This window comes from Tetrahymena thermophila (assembly GCF_000189635.1).
Source record: "Tetrahymena thermophila SB210 genomic scaffold scf_8254659, whole genome shotgun sequence".
NCBI lineage: Eukaryota > Ciliophora > Oligohymenophorea > Hymenostomatida > Tetrahymenidae > Tetrahymena > Tetrahymena thermophila.
This window is the reverse complement of record NW_002476426.1, coordinates 701,434-726,688: the sequence shown is the minus strand read 5'-3', so window position 1 is coordinate 726,688 and position 25,255 is coordinate 701,434. Positions and strand designations below refer to the sequence as shown.

Below are 25,255 nucleotides of genomic sequence, written 5' to 3'. Positions count from 1 at the left end.
TCAATTTCTAAAATAATTTGCAATTTTCAAATTAAATAATTTCTAAAATAAATTTAACTTAAAAAAATTATTATTTTGATTAGAAATATTTTAATTATTTTTTATGAGAAATTTAAAATTTTAAAATAAATAATTTTCTTTTATTTAAATGAAATTTTAAATTTTTGTATCAAATAAGAATAAAAACAAATTCAGAAAATATAAAATTACAAATTCAAACAAAGAATTGATTTTTTTTCAAATATTTTAATTAATTCTTAATTTTTTAAAACAATTTTAAAATTAATTTTTACATTGAAAACTGCGAAAAGGAACAAAAATGCAAATAGCTCTGTCCTTACAGAGAAAATGCAAATAGATAATAAATAAAATATGTAATTCGAATTTTTGTAGTTTTAAATTACTTACAAGGAAATTAGAAAAATTATATAAAATTAATGAAGTATATTAATTTCATTTTAAGGTATTTAAGTTAGGGATTTTGTGACCACAAGATTTATTATTATAAAATTATGATTAATAGCTCATTACATTTTCTTAATATTAAAAATATCATTAATTCAATAATGTATCTCTTATATCCTCCATAAATTTCGTAGAAACGAGTAATTAATTTATGAATTAAATTGTCTTAAAGAGCATAATTATTATTTTTTATATAAAAGAGGATTTTCAACAATTTCTATTTTTTAAGATAAAGCCATTACTTGTAAAAAAATTGAACTATGAAAAGGAAGAACAATTCTTTCCATCTTGGATAAAATTAGCGTTATCCTTCGCCTACATAAAATAACAAGCTTTAAAATGATGGAATTTAAATGAATAATTAGAATTCTACATAACTGCCTGAACATTCAGTTGCACATCGCATTTATAGATAAGCAATCGAAGAAGAGTTTTAGGAAAAAATATAAGTTAATACTTTTTTTAGATTAAAATGTTTTTTAATATTAATTGTATTATTGAAAAAGAATATTTTTATGATAAAGCTATTTAATTTCACAAAATCCATTTTGAATAATTAACAATCTTTTTACAATAGAAAAGTGTCGAGCTCGTTCAAGGATAAAATAAGTAAAGCTTTTTAAGGAACAGATATAATAAAGAGAAATTTTAAATGCAGCCCTCTATTTAATTATAAACATAAAGTGTAAATACAGGTTCAAAATAGTTGACTAATTCATCTTCTATTGTAAATCTAAATACCATTATTAACTCAAATGTATAATCAATCGTACAAGTGGATAAACTAAATTAGAATTCAATTTAAATATTAGATAATTCGTAATAGTAAATTAAACCATAAACCAACTTATCACCTAATAGTGATAATAAATCAGTTTTACCTATTGTAAGGCATAAGACAAGTTTTTCATTAGATAAAGCAGCCTTAATAGGGCCATCAAAGGAGCATTTTCCAACTCTTGTACCAAAAGTTTAACTAAGAGATAGATCTGAATCTAGAAAGAGAGTTATATCATCAAGCAATTTGTCTTTCAGTATATAAGATTAACTCATCCCTGGATAACCTTCACCATCTAAAAAATTAAATAAAAAATCAAAATAAAGTGGATTAGATGACAGCATTTATATTGATGAAGAAAATATGAATGTACCTTCAAACTATCGTGTTAAGACAGAATTATCTACAATTTCTTAAAACCAAGAAAGATATGATTTATTGAATACTTCATTAAGAGTAAAAACTTAGCCTTAGAATAACTAGCGTCTTTATATTGCTAACAACCCAAATAATAAATTTTAGATAATAAACGAGTAAGAAATGATATAATCAGTACAACTTTAACAGTAAGAAAATTAGGCATTGTTTTAACAAAAAAGAAATTTGAAATTCCAAAAAGTAGATCCTTCACAAATATAATCAGAAAAGAAGGAAAATAAAAATCTAGAGCAACAAGAACATGAAAGAATAAGATCATTCAGTACTTCAGTTAATTAAAATGATAAATAAATTTAAATAGATGAATAAAAGTAGACAAGAACAGAAATATATCCAAGAAAAAGAAACCAAAGCATAATTTAAGAGGAAGATGATTTAGATTAGTAGTTTAGCTAAAATCTTTAAGGCGGAGCAAGCATAATGATATAAAATAATTCACATAATTAATCCAAAATTTTGGGTGGAGGACATTCAAAATAATAAAATAATCCTTCTAAAATGTCATAACACTAATAAGATTTTTAGAAAAAAACAATTTCAGATTAGAACTACTAAGAATACATGCAATAATTACAAAAAAAGTAGCCTTTCTTTAATGATTATTTATCTCCTATAGATTTCATTTCTTTGATAAGAACTGACGCGGAAATGAAAGACGAGTTTTGTTATTTAAATTAAATTGGTTTGAATTGTTATGATTGGAAAATTGTTCCTTTTTCAGAAAGAAACCCACAAAATTATATGACAATATCTAGAAGAGTAATTTATAAAATTCTTTTGATTGTGTATAAAATTAAATTAAAAAGTATTTATGTCTTCTTTAACTAAAATTGCTAAAAAATATTTTAGTAAATTATTAAAAGAGTATTGTTGGAGGGAATAATTCAGATTTAATTTTTATATAAAAATAAAAATATTTTTTTAATTTAAAGAGTTAAATTTAATGAAATATTAGGGTATAGTACATTTCAAAGAGAGTGAAGTGAGATTTATGAGACTTGATGAGTGGGAAAGAGAACATGAATTGTATCATAATACAGCTAATATTCATTTCTTTAAAACTTTCAGGATGTGGAAAAACTTCTTTTTATGGAAAAAACTCATGAAAAGAAATATTATGAAGGAGTGTTCAAAGATTTTAGAGTATAAATTATTATTATTAGATCCTGTTATGAGAGAATCGCTTATTAAGATTAGGTCTGAATGTATTGAATAGAAATAAGCTTTGTTTTTTGATGTTAAATTTACTTAACCTGTCAAATTTGACGAATTTAAGGTAAAAGCTGAGAATTACAGGAAAAATCATTTAGTAAATTAAGTCAACTCTCACTAATCTATAATTATGAATATTATTTAAGCTGCATGCGATTTTTCATTGAAGAAATTCAAAAGGGATTTCCGTATTCCTAATAAAGATGAAGATATTTCTGATATATCTAATTTTTAAAATGTAAATAGATTTAATCTTAGAACCTAACTTTTAAATTTTAATTTAATAATTTAGATAAAATAAAAAGCAGGTATGCTAATTGGAGACTCTGAATATAGAGATATGCCATATGCAGCTGAAGCTACTCTTAAAATACACTAAAAAAAGCTTAAGAATTTCACTAAATGCATAGATTATATCGTCTTAGAATCTAAGTTACAATTAGTTTAATTTGCAACTGATAATTTAGCAACAAAAATAGAAAATTTTAACAGGTAAATAACATTTTTATTTGATTAGAAAAAATATAATATTTATTTTAATAGGTATATGTAAGATGAAAATTTCAATATAATTGAACATATCAGTTGGATACAATGTATTGCTTCTGAATGTGAAAATAAGCTCAGTCTTTTTCCCTCAGAAGTTGAGTTTAAAGATGAATTCGATGAAATCGTAAGAGCAGCAATTTAGGATTTAATAAATGATCATATTTAATTTGCCCTAAGAGGCGAGATTCTTGAATATTTATAAAGTAAAGATTTAGATTTTATTGAATTAGCATAAGAAAAAATAAATCTAAGTCATCTCATTTATCATGATGAATAATTTGTTAACAATTTAAGAAGAGTTCAAGAAGCCGTGGATATAGCTTATAAATAAATATATAAATAAAGCCTGAAATTAGTTAAACCTCTTGAAATCTATTAAGAGCATCAAAATATAAATCCTTAAATTTATGATGACATGGAATCAGAGTAATTAAGTGAAGTAATTGAGAAATATTAGCACGATGACTAATATTTATGCTCTTTGAAAGTAGAAGAAGAGCAAGGTATATTTTTCTTTGATATAAATCCGATCAAAGAAACACTAAAAAATTCTGCATAATCCAGCTTAAAAGTTTTGTTTGAAAAAATGCCTACCATAACAATTATGAGAGCATACGATTTTAATAAGATTACAGATGAATATTTAAATTTAGTCATTAAAAATCCTTAAACATTAGATTAATTTGTGGTTTTCTTAAAAAATTATAAAGTAAATTATTTTATTATTAAATTTAATAATCATTTATAAACATATGTTTAAAGTTTGTGGAGGCAAAAATAAATGATTTAGGCTTAAGATGTAGTGAAATTTTAAATTTATACTATTTAGGAATGAAGAATAAAGTAGTGTTTGTTGAAAAAGATCACTAGACAATTATTTCTTCATAATCTCACTTGCACACTCTCAGATCTAGAATAGAAGAAGTAATTGATATAATTCTAATCCAAATAATATTTAAATAATTCTTTTATGAATTTTAGATTGAAAATTTGATGAATTCTTTTGTAGCTAATTTTAAGGAAGATTTAAAGAATTTATTACCTGGATTTCATGAAACAGTTAAGCAATATAAATTTAAATTTGACTATTCTAATGTCTTTGAAAAAGAGACAAATTTAGAAAAATCTATTGATTTTTTATTGAGCATAGAATAAGGCATTAAAGATTTGTATGACTAAAAGCTAAAAATAATGTCTTATGAAGAAGCTTTAGAGATTTTTGTTGATAATCAAACAAATTTTGATAGTCTTGATTCTCTTTATCAGTAATATAATTTAGTCTATGCAGTTTTATCTAACAAGAAAGAATGGATATTTAGATATTCATTATGGGAATCCTAACATTTCTTGTAAATAGATTTGAATGATATGGGTTAGCTTTTAGATTAATGTAATAAAGCAGCAATTAATTATATGAAAGAATTAGACAAAGGAAATATAGCTATAGATCTGAAAGAAAAAGTTGAAGTACATCATTTTTAATAATTTTTGTGAAAAATTAAAAATCTATTAATAAATAATTATTTAAGGTATACAAAGATTTTCACTTTTGCTTGATGAATTTAAGATCAGAAAGTATTGGTCAGCCTTAATGGGCAGAAATAAGAGAAATTATATTAAAGGATATAAATAATGATGATCATTCATTTTTTAAAAAATTTGAATTAATAAATAAATCTGACCTATTTTCTTCTGTGTAAGCTAATAAATACAAGCTTAAATATCTGTTTGATCTTAAAATATACCTATTTAATGAGTAAATTAATGACATAGCATTGAGATCTGAAAAAGAAAGAGAATTACTCAAAATTATTGAATAAGTCGAAGAGTTTTGGAAATTTTCTAAATTAGGGTTTTTACCTTACAAAGAAAATGAAATATTTATTTTAGGAAGCAATATTGAATTAATTGATAAAATTGATGATAACATTACTGCATTAACAAATTTGCTAGGAAATAGGTACATTAGCAATTTAAAACTCAGAGTTGAGAGATAATATATGCTTTTTAAATATGTTTAGGAATTGTAAATTTTTTTTTAGTTTGAATTTTGTCTTAGCAATTTAATATTTTTCTTAGGCTTGATGAGTGGATGCTTCATTAAAAGAATTGGCTTTATTTAAAGCCTATTATGTCGACTGGATATGCTTAAAAACATCTCAGTAAAGAGTGTTAAAAATTCTAAAATTGTGATTAAATTTGGAAAAAATTTATGAAATAGGCAAAAGAATTGCCCTTAATTAGAAGATTAGCAGATGATTTTAGGAGCCAATTTTTAATGAAGCCTCTTAAATAAAACAATCTGCACTTTGATTAAATTTAGAAAGCTTTAGATGAATTTTTAGATTAAAAAAGAGAAGCTTTCTAGCGTTTTTTCTTCTTGTCAAATGATGAATTACTTGAAATACTATCAACAGTAAAAACACCTTAGTAAGTTGTTCCACATCTAAGAAAATTATTTGAAAATATAGACGACATAGAAATTGAAGGGTAAATCTAATATTTTATAATATGTAATTTATTTTTACTTTTAAAATACTTAGCCAAAATGCAAGGAAAATGATATCTTAAGAAGGCGAAAAAGTTATTTTGAAATACTGCATATTGAAGGGAGAAGTTGAGGAGTGGCTTTAAATGATTTTAGATTAGATGAAGTATTCTCTCTCACATCTTTTTTTGAATTGCTTAATTAGATATGAATAAGAAAAAATGACTTTACCGAAATGGATACCCGAATTCCCTAATTAAGTAATTCTGACAGTAAATAGAATGTAGTGGACTTATATCTCTGAGGATTACTTAGATCCAGAAAATCCATAAGATCTTGGTGAATGGCATTACTCCTTAGTACTATAACTTGAGGATATAACTGGTAATCTTTTATTTTAGTTGATTGCTTTCTGATTTAAATAATTTATGTAAAGGTATGATCAAGCAAAAATTAGAGAAATCTGAAAGGAGAAAGATTGTTGCTTTAGTCACCTAAATGGTGCATTTTAGAGATATAGTAGAAGATATGTGCTTGAGTGAAACTAGAGTAACAACAAATGACTTTAAATGGGCTCAGTAACTTAAATTCTATGAAGAAGATAATGCTATCATCGCTAAATAAGTTGAAAGTAAATTATACTATGGATACGAGTATATGGGAGCTACTACTAGATTGGTTATAACTCCACTTACTGAGCGCTGTTGGATAACAATTACTGGAGCACTTCACATTAAATTAGGTTAAAAAATTAAAATATCTTTAATTTTATTAATATACTTTTAAAATCAGGTGCTAATCCCACAGGTCCTGCAGGTACAGGTAAAACTGAAAGTTGTAAAGACTTAGCAAAAGCCTTAGGAAGGTATTGCATAGTCTTTAATTGCAGTGAATAAGTTAATGTTAAGATTATGGAATAACTTTTCACTGGATTATCGTACACAGGTGCATGGGCATGCTTGGATGAGTTTAATAGAATTGACATTGAAGTACTTTCAGTCATTGCTTCTTAAGTATTATTTTTTATAAATTATTTTTTTATTTAATATGTGATTAATTTATTGTCTTCTAATTTAATAAGGTGCTAACGATAAGGCAAGCTTTGCTTCAAGATAAAAATCAATTCTTATTTTATGGAAAAAATGTAAACCTCGATAAAAATTTGGGAATATTTATTACTATGAATCCAGGATATGCTGGGAGAACAGAATTACCTGATAATTTAAAGAGTTTATTCAGACCTGTTTCAATGATGGTTCCAGATTACACTCTTATAGCAGAAATCATGTTGTATTCAGAAGGTTTTTCTAATGCCAAAGACCTTTCTAAAAAAATGACCAAATTATATAAACTTTCTAGTGAGTAATTAAGCCAGTAAGATCACTATGACTTTGGTATGAGAGCTGTTAAGAGTGTTTTAGTAATGGCTGGTGCTTTGAAAAGATCACACCCTAATATACCAGAAGATGTACTACTTATCAAAGCTATGAGAGACAGTAATGTCCCTAAGTTTTTGAAGTAAAATATTTCATTAAAAACTAACATTAAACTATTTAAAAAAATTATTAAAGCTAAGATCTGCCTCTTTTCGATGCTATACTTTAGGATTTATTTCCTAATTTAAATCTACCAAGCACTGACAATAAGCAGCTATCTGATTATTCAGAAAAAGAAATGATAAAATGTGGGTTAAAAGAAAGCAAAAAATTTATTGAAAAGGTTATATAAACACATCAAATTATTAATGTTAGATTTGGCATTATGGTAATAGGACCAACAATGAGTGGAAAGTCGAGTATCTTAAAAATTTTGAATAGAGCTTACACAAACAGTAAAGAGTATCAATAAACGAATAACTCAAATTCTATTCTGTCAAGTTAAGAGCAACTAATTAAATACCCAGAAGTAATTTCTAGGACTGTTAATCCTAAAGCGATTGATTTAAATGAGCTCTATGGCGATTTTGATTAAGTTACTTAAAGTTGGAATGATGGTTTGGTGAGTAAAATTATAAGAGAATATGTAGACGAAACTGCTGGAGAAACAATTCAAGAAAAGTTATCCAAGATGGAAAATGAGCTCAAGCGAAAAGAGAGTTTTAATTAGGATAATCTACAGACTTCTGCTTGGGAAGAAAGCAAAAGATCTTCAATTTTAAATGTCTCAGCAACCTAAGCCAGCATCATTTCTTCACCTAGTTAAAAAAGATCAGATAGAGAATAATAAAAATGGATAGTTTTTGATGGACCTGTTGATGCTTTGTGGATTGAAAATATGAATAGTGTATTAGATGATTCTATGACATTATGCTTATCAAATGGTGAGAGAATTAAACTTAAACCAAATATCAAAATGGTTTTTGAAGTTACAGATTTATCATATGCATCACCCGCAACAGTTTCAAGATGCGGAATGGTTTACGTTGATTAAGGAGTAAATAAAATTTTATTTATAATATTTCATGCTTGAAGTATTTGGGTTGATATATTTATTATTTTTAATAAAGGTTATTGACACATTTTTAATTACAGATAGCTATATTGAAAAGGAATTACCTGAAAAATTAGATTAAGAATAAATAGATTTTGTAAAGACTCTTGTAAAATAATGTATTGTCAATGGATTGGATTACTTAAGTAGATAATGTAAATATATTATTCAGGTATCTGAATAGATTTTAGCATTGTCACTCTGCAGATTGATCAAAGTAAAACAAATCTTATTATTTACTTGTTTGCTTAAAATTTATTTTGAAGGTTTACATATTCCAAGAGAAAGAAGATCTAAAGGAAAAGGGAATGCTTATTAAAAAGGTAATTGAGAAAATAGTATTGTTTTGCTATTATTGGACAACTTATACTTTGATCCACATTGAAGCACTTCCCAGATATGATAGACACTTAGGAGAAATATTTTCGGCTGATATTGTTAGAGCTAATATGTATGATTACCTACTCAAAGTATAAGGATATGAAGCTGAGTTATATCACTGGGATTTGCAAATGGAATAGTTTTAATACAGAAAAGGGATGAGTTTTTATGAGATGACAGTCTAAACAAAAGAAACTATTTGTGTTTCATATTTTTTGCAATTGTTCTTGTTCTAACAGTAATCAATTTTTGTTACAGGAGAAACAGGTAAAAAATAAATATTTTAATTTAAATAATAATTAAATTTATTTCCTTGATAATTAAAGGAACTGGGAAGACAGTTATCATAGATAACTTTATCAAGAAATTGTCTTCAAAAGAAAAGCATGTCACTATCCAACTCAACTTTTCCAGCGAAACAAAGACTCTAAATGTTTAAAATACGATAGAATCTAAGCTCATTCAATAGAGAAGGCACTAAAAGCTCTTTTTGGAACCACCTCCAGGAAAGAAAATGATAGTTTTTATAGATGATGTGAATATGCCTAAGGTCGAAAAGTATGGAGCATAACCAGTTATAGAGCTATTAAGAGTTTTATAAGAAAATAAGGGACTTTACGAAAGAAAATCTTTAGTTTGGAGATCTATCTCTTCGACATCTTTAGTTATAGCTGGAGGAATGCCTGGAGGAGGAAGATCTAATTTGTCAACAAGATTTTTAAGATATTTTAATATAATTAATCTCAATTAATATTCAGAAGACTCTATGGTTTCTATCTTTTCTAATATATTAAAAACTATTAAGTATAATTATACATTTAATAATTAAATAAATGATTTGATAGATAGAGGTGTTATTGTTAAGATTACAATTTAATTATTTCAACATATTTAATAAGAATTACTCCCTACACCATAAAAGTGTCATTACATTTTTAATATGAGGGATATTGCTAAAATATTTTAAGGAATGTTAATGATTAGAGCTTAAACAGTAAATACAAAAGAGAATTTTGGTAAGCTGTGGCTCCATGAGTGTTGTAGAGTATTCATGGATAGATTAGTAAGTATTAAAGATATTGAATGGTTCTAGGAGTTAGCATCAAAGCTGATTTTTTTTAACTTTCAATTTGAAGTGAAAAATGTTTTTCAATTCTTCGACTCTCTTTCATTTTCTCCTGTTTACAAATCTGACTCATACGAATATGTCTCAGACGCGGCCGCCTACAAAAAAAGAATTGAAGAGGTGATGAATACTAAAACATCTATGAATTTAGTTCTCTTTAGTCATACTATTTAGCATATCACTAGGATGGCAAGAGTGCTTCATTAAGAAAGAGGCCACTTCATGAGTGTAGCTGTAATAACTATTTTCTTTTTTAATAATTTTAATTTTTACCTAAAAATCTTTATTTAAATAAAATTAGGTTGGTGGCTCAGGAAAAAAATCTTTATCAATTTTATCAGCTCTCCTAACTGAAATGCCATACTCTTAGATTATGCTTAAATAAAATTATGGTAGATACAATAAAATAAAAATATAATTTAGATTTAATAAAATTTTTTAATTTATGTTAAAAGGTATGAAGGATTTTCATGATTTACTTTTAAAGACTATGAAGGAAGTTGCTTTTAAAAATTAAAATTAAATACTTCTCATAATGGACAATTAAATTGTTAAAGAATAATTCCTTGAAGAAATAAATAACATTATGAATTCTGGTGAAGTTCCGGGTATAATAACTAAAGAAGAGTTAGAAATTATTGAAGATAACTTAAAAAGTGATGCAAAACAGTAAGATTCAAAATTATAAGCTTATGATTTATTTGTTTAGAGAGTAATTAAAATTTTATTTTAAAGATTATTTTCTAGCATAATTTATTTTATTAGGTTAGGAACAAATTGCATGTTGTTTTAGGAATGAGTCCAGTTGGAGAGAGTTTTAGAAACAGGATAAGAATGTTTCCAAGTTTAACTAATTGCTGTACAATTGATTGGTTTTAGCCTTGGCCAGAAGAGGCCTTACTTTAAGTAGCAACGAGCTTTTTAGAAAAAGAAAGCAGCTTGACTAAGCTAAGCAAATAAATTTTAGCAAAGTGCTTTGTCTTTACTCACTAAGTAATTACCCAAAGTATCGAAGATTTTTACAATGTTTGGAAAAGAAAGGTTTACTCAACGCCAAAGAATTATATTTAAATGATAATGAATTATAGAAATCTATTAAGAACACAAAATAATTATCAAACATAATAAAAAAATAAACTTCAAAACGGTTTAGATAAGTTATAAGAAGCTAACAAAGTTATTGATGTTTTAGAAGAAAAATTAACCAAACTTTAACCAGAGTTAGTAAAAAAAACAGAGGAAATAGAAATTCTTATTGAAAAATTACAGATAGATAAGTAAATAAATTTCTATAAATAATTTAACAAATGTAAAATTTTTTTATTTAATTAGGAATGAAGCAAACGAAGCCAAAAAATTAGTTGAAATAGAGGAAAAAATAGTAGAGTAAAAGGCAGAAGAAATAAAAAAGCTTTAAAATGAAGCGAGTTTGATTCTCAAAAATGCAATGCCTTAACTTCATAAAGCAACAGAAGCTCTTAACACTTTAAACAGAAATGTAAGTTTACATTAAAAATTAAATTGATTTTCTAATTTTAATTTAATTCATCTAGGATATAAGTGAAATGAGAGCATAACACAACCCTCACCAACTGGTTAGATTTACGTTGGAATGTGTAGCCATTTTACTTGATGAAAAAATGGATTGGGACAATATTAAAAAAATGATGGCTGATACAAACTTTTTATAAAGATTGAAAAATCTAAATGTAGAAAAAATTCCAATAAAAATTCAAAAAGAAATAAAATCAAGAATATAAAATAACCCTGATTTTAAACCATCTATCGTTAAAACAATTAATTATGCTGCTAAATCTATGTGTTCATGGGTAAGAGCCGTGGATAGATTTTAGGATGTCTTTTATGAGATAACATAAAAAAGAGACTATGTTAAAAAAATGGATGAAGAATATGCAAATGCATTTAGTATTTTGAAGTAAAAGAGAGATGAACTTGATAAAATTATATAAAAATTCTAGAAATTCGAAAATGAACTACAAAATTCTATAAAATAAAAGGATGATTTAAAAAATGAAATCGAATTAACAAAATAACGTTTGATTAATGCAGTTGAATTGAAATCTGGGCTTTCAGATGAAGAAGTATGTTATTAAATATTTTAATAAAATAACCAACTTTTTTTTTCTAGGAAAGATGGAAAAATAAAATTATAGATTTGGAGAATTCAATTGGTTATTTGCAGGGAAACATGTTTTTAGCAGGTTCTTACATCTGCTATTTTGGTCCTTTCAATGGTGAATTTAGGTAATTTTTTAGGTTGCTAAGTTTGTTAATTTTACTTACATTTAAAATATTTTTTATTAATAATTAAAAATGAAATAATTATTGTTGAATTTACAATTTTAAATATTTTTCTTTTAAAATAGATAAATTATTATTGAACAACTGATGGAAAACCTAAAATAAGAAAATATACTTTTCAATGAAAAATATAATATTGGGGATGTTCTCGGATACTAAGTTACTATCAGAGATTGGAATCAAAAAGGTCTCCCAACAGATTTAGTTTCTATAGGAAATGGAATAATAGCACTTAATGAATTTAATTATAATAATGATTAGTCATCCTTTCCTTTACTTATTGATCCATAAAATTAAGCTTTAATATGGTTAAAGCAGATGTTTGGTATTGACAATATTACTATGATTTAGATCAATTCTGATAATCTCATCAAAACTGTTGAGATGTGTATAAGAGTGAATAAAATATTATTTATTGAGTAGGTAAATGAATAATTCCTTGATCCATAGCTTGATCCAATACTTTTGAAATAATTCGAATATGTAAATGGTAGGAAGGTTATTAAATTTAATGGATCTAATCTTGAAATGGCACCAAATTTCAAATTATTTATGTTTACTAACCTTGGAAATCCTAATTATCTTCCTGAAGTCTTCATAAGAGCAAATGTGATCAACTTTTAGGTAACTGAGCAAGGTAAACAATTCTCATTTTGTACTTTAATTTTACAATTTTTAAAAATAAAATAGGTCTTGAAGAGCAGCTTTTAGGAGAAGTTTCTAGTAGAGAAACTCCTGAGCTAGAAAAAGAGAAGCATAATTTAATACTTACAATAGGAAATGGTAAAACAACTCTCACTAATATAGAAGACAAGATTTTAGAATTATTAGCTAATAGTTAAGGAATTATTTTAGATGATAAAGAGTTGATAGATAATCTCAAAAAATCTAAGAAAATATCTATTTCAGTTAAGGAGGGTCTTATTTAGAGTGAAATCAAAGAAGAAGAGATAGAAATTGTGAGAAATTTGTATAGAAAAGTTGCTCGAAGAGGATCAATTTTATTCTTTTGCATATAGAAGCTCTAATTAATTGATCCCATGTATTAATTTTCTCTAAGCTACTTTAATAGATTATTTATTCATAACTTGCAAACGTCTCCATAATCAGATGTTCCAGAAGAAAGAGTGGAATTCATCAAAAATTGTACAACCTCGAATATATTTTAAAATGTTATAAGATCTCTTTTCAACAATCATAAAAAAATTTTTAGTTTTATGCTATGCACATAGATTGCTTTAGACTCTGGTTTACTCTCTCACTAAGAATACAATTATTTAATTTATGGTGACATATATCTTGATAAATTAATTTCATCAATCTCTGAAGAGCAAGTTACTTTACAAAACTATGTTCCTTAATCAAAATAACTTAAAATATCTGAAAAACTTTACAAAAATATTCCAAAATTAGAAATTCTTAACCCAATTCTTTTTAGAGGTTTATGTGAAAAAATGAATTCTTCATTAAAATAATGGAACTATTGGTTAAAATCATAGGATCCTTTGTCTAACTTTCCTCCTGGTATTGTAAATGGAGATTTAACACCTATCTAAAAGTTGCTTCTATTAAAAGCTTTCAGGTCAGATGAATTTGTGTCAGGTATGATGCACTATGTTGCATCTGTGCTTGGTCATTAATATGTAGACCATTCACCTGCTTCAATGGAGGAAGTGTTTGTAGATTCTGATTATACAACTCCTCTAATTTTTATACTTTCTTAAGGTGTTGACCCATTAATTAAAATAATGAATTTTGCTACAACTAAAGGAATTGATCAAATAAACATGAACATAGTGTCTTTGGGAAGAGGTTATTAATTTTTATCTTTAAATTAATCATTAAATTTATATAATTATTTATTAATTTTATTAGGTTAAGAATAATAAGCTGAAAAAGCTATTCAAGATGGCTTAAAAAATGGAAAGTGGGTTATTTTGTTAAATTGTCACTTGGGAAAGGGATTTATGAAATAACTTTCTAAGCTAGTTGAATCAATACCAAATGATCCAAGAATTTAAGTTAAGAAACATAAGGAAACCTTTAGACTATTTTTAACTTCAATGCCATGTGATTATTTCCCAGTTTCTATTTTATAAAACGGTATAAAAATTACAAATGAATCTCCTAAAGGAATAAAAGCAAATCTTTAAAAAACTTATGTTGAATTACCGTAAAATTGTTTAGATGCTGCTAATGAAATAGGAAATGATAAGTGGAGAAAGCTCTTGTTTTCATTTTGCTTATTTCATGCAGTAGTATAAGGTAACTTTAGTGATTTTATGAAGGAAAAATATGAAAACTTATTTTTTTTACTTTATATTTAAAGAAAGAAGGAAATTTGGTAGCTTAGGTTGGAATATTAGTTATGATTTCAATGAAAGTGATCTTCAAACCTCTCTGACTATTTTAACTAACGTATTAAATACATATGACCGTATACCATGGGAAAATTTATAGTATATAATTGGAGAGATTACTTATGGTGGCAGAGTTACAGACAATCAAGATAGAATATGTTTGATGTCATAATTGCAATAATTTTGTAATCCTTAAGTTATTTAAGATAATCATTAATTTTCTAAAGCATATAAATAAATATCCTTTTAAAATGGCACTTCATATACTGACTAACTGAAAGAATACCTAGATTAGCTTCCAGCTTAAGACTATGCAGATATATTTGGTATGCATGAGAATGCAATTATTTCATCTAAAGTAAATTAATTTTATTTTTGGAGAAATTATTTAAAAATTATTTTAATAGTTTAATGAAACAAATGAAAGTCTTAAGCTATTTATAGATGCATAACCAAAGTATTAACAAAGAACTTCAAAGAATTAAGCTAAATCTTAAAGTGAGTAGGAAAAAGATGAGAATAAGCCTTCTTATATTGTAACTGAGGAAGAGGAGATATTTGATAAATGTAGGTATTTTGAGAAAAATTTACCTTCTATTATGAAGCATGTTGAGAGAAAACCTAAAAAGCAAAACAAACAGCTTTATCTTCTTCAACTCTAATAAGAGCAGTTTATGAGTGAAAAGAAAAAGAAGAAGCACTATTTAAAAATGAATAAAGAAGAATCACGCTAAACTCGTAAAAATTTTATTGACTCTTTAGAAATGTGCTTGCAGCAAGAAATAGAAAGGTTCAATAGGCTATTAGAAGTAATAAGTCGTTTCTCTTTTAAAAATATTTATAAATTTTTTATAAACCTAAATAGGTTATGAAATAAAGCTTATCAAATTTGAAAAGAGCAATAAAAGGTGAAGTAGTTCTATCTAAAAGGCTTGAATTAATGTATAACAGCATTTTGCTGAATAGAGTCCCTGAAATCTGGTTAGAGAAAAGCTATTTATCAATGAGAAGTTTGTCAAGTTGGTTTAGTAATTTGATAGACAGAGTTAATTTTTTCACAGAATGGCAAAAGGAAAAACCTAAAGCTTTTTGGCTGAGTGCATTTTTCTTCCCATAAGGATTTTTAACCTCAGTTTTATAAAACTATGCAAGAAAATACATGGTACCAATCGACACATTAATATTTGATTTTAAATTCATGAACTCCATACCAACAAAAAAATAATAACAAATAGTTGATAATAATAACTAATAATAAGTTAGAGGGCCTTCTATGACTTAAATAAACCCATAAGAAATTTACAATGATGAAAGAGAAGAGTTAAAAGCAAAACAAAAGCAAAGACAATTGTAACAATAAATTTTACAACAAAAAATTAATGAACTCCTGAAGTAATAAGAAGAGGAGGAAAAAGAAGAAAACATGGATGGATGTTTAATTTATGGGCTTTATTGTGATGGATGTAGATTCTCTTCCAGCTTAGATTGTATTGAAGACAATGAAATAGGTATTTTAAATAAATAAGCTCCAGTAATTCATTTTATCCCTAAGGAAATAAAATTACTCAGTGAAGCTGAAGTAATAAGACTTCAATAAGAAAAATATAGATAAATACAAATATAAAATAGATCAGATAAAGATATAAATAATGAAGTAGGAATGAAACTTGAAACAAATTAAAGTAATAAGAATTTAATTATTAAAAATAATTCATCACTGATAAAAGACAGTTAGTTGCTTGAAGGATAAAAACTTGCTCAATTTACATTTTTAATGCCTCTTTACAAAACTGTGTAAAGATCAGGAGTTCTTTCAACAACAGGGCATTCCACAAATTTTATTATATCAATTTCTGTTCCTACTAAATAACCTTCCTTTTATTGGATTTTAAGAGGAGCTGCTTTTGTATGTGATCCAGAATCTTGTTGATTTCTAAATTTTTGTTTATAATAAAAATTAATATATTTTCTATATATCAAAAATACAAATTTAGTTAAATTAGTTAATTAATTTTAAGATAATTTGTAATTAGATAATAATTTTTTCTGTAATTAAATTTATATTTCTTTTTATTTATTTTTTTTTAGTTTAATTTATTCTTTATTTAAAAATATCTTCTGAAATATTAAAACAAAATCTATATTTTCATAATGAAATTTACTCACAAAAATTCAATTATAAAATATTTATTAAAATATGGTGGTAAAATTATTTTTTGACAATCTATTAATAGTACACAAAAAAAGAATAATTTTTATTCAAAAAAATTATCATTACAGTAATACTATATAATTAATTTATAACAATAAGTTTAACTAAAAATAATTAGCTTTTCATTAGCAAAATTAAAAGTTTTAGATATTTTAAAAAATTTTATAAAAAAATGCTTAATACAAAGCAAAAAAAATTTAATAACAATTTGAAAATAACTAAAAATTAAGTAGAAGAATATTTAGAATATATCATGAATAAATAAATACTCATACTTTCTATTTTCACTAATAAATAATCTTAATTTCTTTTAGATTAAGATTAAGATTCTATAAATTATTAAATTAATTATCTTTATGTTAAAATTTATTAAAATAAATTAATAATAAAATATAAAGATTTGATAAAAATACAGTTTATAAATTAAATTAAAGTTAATTATATTCTGATTGTATTTCTTATTAAAAATTTATGAATTAATAAGCATTAAATACTATTATTTTTTCAATCAATAGGACTATTCTTAAATGATTTTGCTTTAACATACCCAGATTTGGTCATCCATTTTACATTTTTAAAAGTAGCTACACACTCATCATCTGTTTTTGTTTCTAATAATGCTCTTTCTAATATTTTCTTTTTTTGATTTAATTGTGGTTCTAATTCTTATTTAAAACTTTCTTGCTAACCTTCTAAAAAGATTCTTTCACCAACAACTGAGTTCTCATGAGGTCTTAAAAATTCGAAGGCTTTTGTGTCAATATTTGTGCAAAGAATCATACCATTAGAGTCAAACCCTCCCAATTTTCTTGGTTTAAGATTAGCCATAACACAAACTAATCCATTTACTTAATCAATAGGAATATACTACTATAAGCCAGAGCCTATGTCTCTAACTTCAGTACCTATATCAACTTTTAAGCAATAAAGATAGTCGCTGCTTGGATGGATTTTACATTCAACAATTTTGCCTACACGAATGTCTATCTTTTAGAATTCTTCAAAAGAGGCACTATTTAATGGTTTCTTTTAAACTTAGGTTGCTTTATCAGCATTATTTTCAGTTTGATTTGCAGCAGTTGAAACTTCCATTTTTTTTAATTTATTTTTAATTTTGTAATTTTTGTTATTTTTTTTATTATAAAATTCTAAGTGAAGCTTTTAAAATATATAAATATTTTAAGCTTGAAAGAATTATTCAGAATTGTATAATTTTATTTATTTTTATAATTGAAAAATTGTCTAAATTAGCAGAAATTTTTCTTTTATTATTGCTGATACATCATTATTTATTTGTATTATTTTAGATCTTACTCTTTTCTCTTCCAGAACATTTTGAGAAAAAAAATTATAATTCTATCCAAATTTTTAAAAGAATAAATAATATTTGAAAATAATAGAAATAGCAATAATGTCAACTTAAAATGAATTATAAATGAAAAAATTAACTTGAATTTTATATTTAAAAAATATTAAAAATATAAATAAAGCTAAACTTATTTGAAAATAGATTTAAAAATAATTTTAAGGTTGCAAAACCTTACCATGATGAATCAATAAACCAATAATTTTGAGGTTTTAAATATGTTTTTTTTATTTTATATGATCTTGATTGGATAAATTTAAATTTACTAAAATATTTCTTTTATTAAATTAAATTATATGCCCGTTACTTCTTTACATCATTTTTTAATAATTAAGATAAACTATTAGCAAAGAAAATTTCTAGAAAGTTGAAAGAATACTAATTATTAATATATAATACCTTTTTAATAAAAAGCCTAATAAGAGGCTATTAATCAATGTAAAAATAATCTTATTAAAATATAAAAGGAAAAGCCTTATAGAAATTTAAGTAATCTCAAAGTAGAAAATTTCGTTAAAAACATAATTTTATCATTTATTAAATTAATGTTCAAGATAAATATAAAAAATTAAACCTTCTTAATAAAATAAATTAATTATTCATATTCTAAAATATTACCTCTTTCAAATTAGATAAATTCTAATTTATATATATATACTATCTTGATATACATAAATAAGTTTTAACATAAAATTATATTTTTATACTTTCAAAAAAATTTGCTTCTTGTTTACTTTTCAATCAAATTCCTCAAATTCATTCTGTAGCAATATCTCTTTAAGGCTTGGATTAAGGTTAATTGTTACCAATCTTTTTAGTTTATAAAAATTTTAAGCTAGATTTATATGGCGATGACTTGTTGAATTGTAATAAGATCTAAAATCAAAATGATAAAGTTTAAGATTTTTTATATCATTATACATTTCTTGTAAAGATTAAATAAATTATTCGCCAATATCCATTTCAAGCCTTAGTTTTAAAAATCTTAAATTCTTTAATTCAGAGAGTCTAGGAATATTTTTACCATAAACTAACAAGTCTGTACTTGTAATAGTAAGACACAAAGTTTTTAAAGTGGTAGGTAAAATATATTCGTTCATATTTTCATCAATTTAATTTTTAGGGTAAGTTATTTCGATGTCAAGAGACTCTAATAATGGAAAAGATAAAATAGATTCTTATAATTAAAAAAATAAATTTTATGTCATTTCATCATACAAATAACAGAATTGAAGTTTTTTTAAATTTTTAAAGCATTTAATTGTTGTAATAAACACAGAAATGTCAATTTCTTTCTTATTTAAATTTTGAAAATTAAATGAGAACTTTTCGATTTCATTCTAAGTTTTTAAAAAGTCGCAAAAAGCTAAAGAAAGATCTGTGTCTGAAAGAGCTACTTCATAAAATTATCGATTTAGCTTTAATTTTTTTAGATTTAAATCATACAAATATTTTAGACATGTAATAATTTTTTTTACTAAAGAATCGCTATACGAGTTGAATATTAGTTATTAAATTTATTTTAGCTCATTTTTTCTAAGTGATAGAAGAAAATTAAATCCTATTTTGTTGCAAGATAGTTGAATTTAGTTATTATTTGAGTATTTAATATAATCAATTAGCTCATTTAAATTTTAAATTTGATTTGTTTCATCAATTTCATACCAAAAAGTTAAAGGCCTTTAACTGTTTATCCACTCATTTAAATCAATATTAAAATGAAAAAAATTAGTAAAATCAGAATGAAATTAATGTATTTTGATTTTTTTTTGAAGATTATTTAAAATATTTTAAATTTAAACATCAAAAATTGTTTAGGTTTTAGAGATGTTCTCTACATGATCTTTTTAAGATGAAATCTGATCAATATTAAGATGTTGCTCTAAATTAATTACTTTATTAACTAATTATTAAGAATTTTAATTTTTTATTAAATTTATTATATCTTAATATTTATAACTCACATATGATTATTTTTGATTCTAGCTTTTAGCAAACTTATAAGATGAGTGAATTATAATCATTATGTATCTAGCTAAAATAGAGTATCTTTCTACATTTTAAATAGAAAGTGGTCCATTTTCAGAAAAATCCAATTAATCTAAAATTTTAATTGAGTAGGGATTATTAATAGACTAAAAATCAAAATTTTATAAATCTTCATATAAGTTTCTAGTCAAAAGTAATAATTTTTTCCAATCATTTGAATATGGAACATAGTATTTGTTTTGATTGTATTGATATTCAATAAGATTAACATTTTCTAAATCTTTTTCACTTTTAGCAATTAAGATCCTATAAGTTTCAAGTGTAAAATTCACTATTTATGGAGGAGAATTATATGCCCTTATTTCATGAATATAATTTCTTTATATTTGATAAATAGCTTATACCGCTTTCAAGATATCTAGAGCATATTCTCCTAAAATAGATATAATTTCTAGTTTTTATTTTTTAATATCCAAGGCTAAATTATTACACTCTTAAATGAGCTCTTTTAAGCTTTAATCCATCTAAATCAAAATTAAATAAATTAATTTACTTGCTTTTTATATTTTTTTACATGAAATAATGTTATAAGATAGCTATTAGATAATTTATAAAACGTCAATTGTTCAAAAAATTTTTTTACTTCTATTAAAAATATAATTTTTAGGGATAAAGTATTGTCTATAAATTAGTTTAATAAAATATTTTTTATTAAGCAAAAATTAAAAATCAATGCACTATTTTTTTAAATTTAATTAAAAGGATTTATTTTATCATTTTATTACTTTTTAATAGAATCCTTATTTATTTACTAATTGCTATTTAAGACAACTATGCAATAAAAAATTACATTAAAAATATTCATTTAGTAGGAAGAGAGAGAGAGATTGGATTGGGTATTTAATTATTTCAAATTAAAAATATATTGAAATTTTATTACTTGTGAATTGATTAATTCAAAAGGGGAGGGAAGTTTTTTTCAAATTATTGAGAAAGGGAAAATCAAACAAAATATCTATAATATTTAATATTTAAATTAATTAGATAAACTCAATATTAAAAAAAGAAGAGTCTGTGATATGGAGGATTAATAGCATTGTTTGGAAAGATTTCAAAGAAAATAAACTTCAAATAGAAATTCATCGCTGAGCACCATCTATGAAAATTATTGCGTTCTAGAATGGCTCTGCTTTGGGTGACTATTTGAGTTGTTTCTTTGGACAAAAATCTGCCTAAGCAGTCTATCTACTCGGTTAACGACTTAGGATAAGTAAGTCTCTGATGTCTTACTTAGACTCTAATGTTCTAGACAGAAAGTCAACATCGAGTCCTCCTGCAGATAAAACTCTTCGTATAGACAAGGATGTATCTTAAGAAGATTATGTACATCTCTTGAATAGATTAACCAAATTACATATACTCAATTTAGCATTCTTTAAAATGAAAAAGATGCTCCAAGTTTTTAATTCCTTAGTAGTTTTTAAAACAGCACTTATATTGTGATTAAAAAGTTTTTAAAACCCCAAATGACTGTCTTCACTTATAAGTCCACTTTCATATGTTATCCAATATATGAAAGAACATACAAAAGCAATTTTGAGTATCATGTAAAATTAATCTATTATAAAATAAATTAAATAATCTTCATTCTCTTTCTAATTTTAAAAATTTTTGATGTGTTGATTATATAAATAGGTATATAAAAATATATTAATTTAATAGGAATAGCTCGCTCATTTCTCTCAGTTTTTACATCATCATCTAATTAATTTTTAATAAAATAAAAAACAAAAAAAAATAAACAAATAAATTTAAAATCATCATCTTTCGAAGAACAAATAATCCCAACTTAAAATTAAACAAACAAATAAATAAATAAATAAAAAAATAAAAAAATAAAAAAATCTTTCGAGATAAAATAAAAGCAACAAAAACACTAACAGAAAATGAAAACACAAGCAAACAAACCAAATAAAAACATAAAACAAACAAACAAACAAACATCTCTCAAAATTAAACAACATAAAAAAAAATAATAAAATTTATATTTAGGGTTGGCATGCTGAATTTTTTAAATGAAATATTAATTAATTAAAAAGAAGGAAGATACGTTCTGAAAATTTTGATGATAATTTAATAAACCAAGATTATTTGTAAGCGACTTCGTTCATTTCTATCTATCCCCCACTTTAATTAAAAAAAAATAAGTGAAAAAGGTAAATTTTTATTTGTTTAATGAAGAAAATCTTGAATCATTTATTTCATTCTAAAATTTATAAACATAATTTAGGGATGAACTTATTTATTTCTCAATACTAATTTTTTCATACCTTAATTATTTTCTTAATTTCATTGATAATTATAAGGATACCTCTAAAAAAAATTTAGACATTAACCTTTATAAATTAAACATAACTATTAAATAAAAACATAATTTTTCATTTAAAATAAATTCTTATAGATTAGATTTATTTCAAATAATCAATACATTTATTTATAATGTAAAAGAAATCGTTTTCAAAAAAATACTTTTAAGAATAGAATAAATAAATTTTAATATTGTTAAGCATATGAATATAATGAAAAAAGTTAAAGATCTATTTCTTGCAATGCCTAATTATTTGATTAATTAAAAATAAATTAATTATCTTGAATGAAAAAAGAAAAATATCTTTCAAAAACAAATTGACAATAAAAAATATTAATAAAATTTATAGAAAATTAGTTTTGTGGAAAATCATTAAATTGCTTAATCAATTATTTTTTCATAATTTTAATAATTTTTTTTAATTTCTAATAGCTAAACAGATATAAGAAGATGGTTTTTTTACATTATTATAATGTCCAGATTCTTTGAAATAAGATTTAGTAATATATTTGCTAAATGTGTAGAAATCCTAAGTAAGTTGTGAAATCAGTCTCTTAATATTGATTATTAGTCTTTTTCATTAAGTTTTTTATACCAACGGCTATTCGAAATGAATAAGAATTAATAAAAAATATTACTAAAATTTAATTAATTTTTCATAATTAAACAAATGAAGATTTAATTTCTGCGAATTTTTTATAATAATTATTTATTATTATTAATTAAATTAGACCGTGAAGATACCTGAAAATACACAGTAAAAACCATATAGACATAATATGACAAACAAATTGACTTTTATTATTTACTAAAATATTTTCAAAATACTAACAATATATTTTTAAATAATTGTTTTTTTATGATTTATGAAAGCGTTAGCGAGGAAAAGTCTTTTATCAAGTTTTTATATCCCATGGCTACGGAGGATATTAGATATTTTGCTTCGCCTAAGCTTATTTATTTAATAACTTTTGGGTTTAATTAATCTTTAGTATTTAAGAAAACTTGATTTTCTTAAAATTAAATGATTAGATAGATTCAAAAGATTATAATTAGAAATCTTTCAATCAATGACTACTTTTAAAAATTGAGATTTTGATAGTTTTTAATACCCGAATGGCTTATCCAAATCATATCTCATTCACCTAAAAGTGGAAATTATTGGACTATTGTCAAAAATTATACTTCAAAATTTTCTAATAAAAAAGCTTGTAAACACTTATTTATAACTTAAGTTTTTAATTCCACCAAACAGGCTACGAAAAGTTATAAATAATTTTTAGCAAGTTAATTTATCAAATTAAAAAATACTTTCAAAATACCTCATCAAATTTTTTCTTTAAGTTAGTTTCTAATCAATCCTCCTCTTTCTTTCCCTTTATATTAATATTTAACTTCAGCAATATAAAAAATTAAAAATAAAAATAAAACTCAATTATATGTTTAATAATTATTGATTAATAAACAACCTATTAAAAAAGATTTCACTTAAAAAACAAAAACATTTTGAATTAAATAAATTAGATTTAAAAAAGAAAAAACAAATTAAAAAGAACATATATTAATTAATTGCAAATTGCATAAAATATGAAAAATAATAAATGAAAAATATATTAAGAATAATATTTAGAATTATAAAATTTTTCAAAAATTAATTAAACAACAAATTTCAAATCAAAAGATTTATAAAGTAAAGCAAATAACAAATTTAAGCATTAAATTATAATTGTAATTTAACAATTTAAATATGTGGAAAATACAGTCCATATATTTTGCCTAAGTTGGGTTTAATTAAAATCAAAAATAAATATTTATTTTATATTTTCCTTTTATAAGGTTAATATATTCAATTTAAAATTTTGGAAAATTAAATAAATCTAAAAAAAATTTATATTTAAAGAAAGTAAAAATAAAAAATATGATTCAAGAACATTAAATTAGATATTCAATATAAAGATTTATTATTGATTCATTTGTATTAGATATTATCAGATCAAATCAAAAAAAGATATTTTTATAATAATTACAATCAAAAAGCTAATTTGGGTGCAATAATTTCTTAGATAGATCTTTTTTTCTTTGAATAAATGTTGATATTTTTAAGTATAAAAAAATATAATATTTTTGAATTTATTTTGTTTAAATATTAAATAAGTAAAAAAGTAATAAAAAAAAAATTATAAAAGTTGTTTTTCGTGCATAAATAAAATATAAAAAATAAATAATTAATATTTCAAAACAAGAAATTTAAAGTTATTTTTGGTAATTGTAAAATAAAAATATACAATTAAAATTAATTGTATAAAATATCTTACTGAATTCATTAATATGAAACTTAAGGGAGATTATTATATTGGTTGAATGATATTAAAATGCAATATTCTTACTAAAATTTATAATAATTCATAGATAAATAATTTTTTTTTATGTAAATTAATTTACAATAACAGCAAACAAAATCTTTGCTTCATCTTAAATACAAGTAGAATATTTAAAATAAGTTTGATTTTTGAGTATCTATTTTATACATAAAAATGAAGTTTGCTCTGAATTTAAATTTTTTGCATGATTTTTCTTCGCATTTAAAACAAAATATTCATAAGTTGAAAATTTATTAGTGATTTTTCATTTTAAAAATAAATCAATCAGCAAAATTTGATTATTTTATTTATGATGAGGGCATTGCAAATAAAAATTTTATTGTTAATTAT

General features: G+C 23.6%; 5 protein-coding genes across 5 annotated transcripts; 4 read left to right on the top strand and 1 right to left on the bottom strand. All coding sequences in view use genetic code 6, as the record gives it.

Annotated features, from left to right (window-relative positions):
• Positions 1–725: 725 nt before the first annotated feature.
• TTHERM_00047540 (dynein heavy chain) lies at positions 726–16,539 on the top strand (the record flags this gene model as incomplete). Its single annotated transcript, XM_001014749.2, has 29 exons — positions 726–914; positions 1,043–2,440; positions 2,637–3,131; positions 3,186–3,385; positions 3,437–4,151; positions 4,205–4,366; positions 4,424–4,909; positions 4,972–5,468; positions 5,522–5,932; positions 5,986–6,314; positions 6,367–6,672; positions 6,723–6,943; positions 7,012–7,448; positions 7,502–8,363; positions 8,437–8,637; positions 8,687–9,068; positions 9,128–10,161; positions 10,229–10,319; positions 10,383–10,639; positions 10,693–11,204; positions 11,260–11,425; positions 11,481–12,029; positions 12,077–12,192; positions 12,315–12,886; positions 12,940–14,061; positions 14,125–14,514; positions 14,579–14,967; positions 15,017–15,418; positions 15,475–16,539. 29 exons carry the CDS (start codon positions 726–728, stop codon positions 16,537–16,539), a joined length of 13,956 nt encoding a protein of 4,651 aa, XP_001014749.2.
• A 786-nt stretch (positions 16,540–17,325) lies between these two features.
• Positions 17,326–17,913, bottom strand: TTHERM_00047530 (hypothetical protein; the record flags this gene model as incomplete). The annotated part of the gene is made up of 1 exon (XM_001014748.1): positions 17,326–17,913. The coding sequence occupies one exon, from the start codon at positions 17,911–17,913 to the stop codon at positions 17,326–17,328; it is 588 nt and encodes a 195-aa protein (XP_001014748.1).
• A 3,544-nt stretch (positions 17,914–21,457) lies between these two features.
• On the top strand, positions 21,458–21,679 carry TTHERM_00047510 (hypothetical protein; the record flags this gene model as incomplete). The annotated part of the gene is made up of 1 exon (XM_001014746.2): positions 21,458–21,679. One exon carries the CDS (start codon positions 21,458–21,460, stop codon positions 21,677–21,679), a length of 222 nt encoding a protein of 73 aa, XP_001014746.2.
• Positions 21,680–21,702: 23 nt separating this feature from the next.
• TTHERM_000047509 (transmembrane protein, putative) lies at positions 21,703–22,242 on the top strand (the record flags this gene model as incomplete). The annotated part of the gene is made up of 1 exon (XM_012797386.1): positions 21,703–22,242. The coding sequence occupies one exon, from the start codon at positions 21,703–21,705 to the stop codon at positions 22,240–22,242; it is 540 nt and encodes a 179-aa protein (XP_012652840.1).
• Positions 22,243–23,660: 1,418 nt separating this feature from the next.
• On the top strand, positions 23,661–24,149 carry TTHERM_00047500 (hypothetical protein; the record flags this gene model as incomplete). The annotated part of the gene is made up of 1 exon (XM_001014745.2): positions 23,661–24,149. The coding sequence occupies one exon, from the start codon at positions 23,661–23,663 to the stop codon at positions 24,147–24,149; it is 489 nt and encodes a 162-aa protein (XP_001014745.2).
• Positions 24,150–25,255: the final 1,106 nt, after the last annotated feature.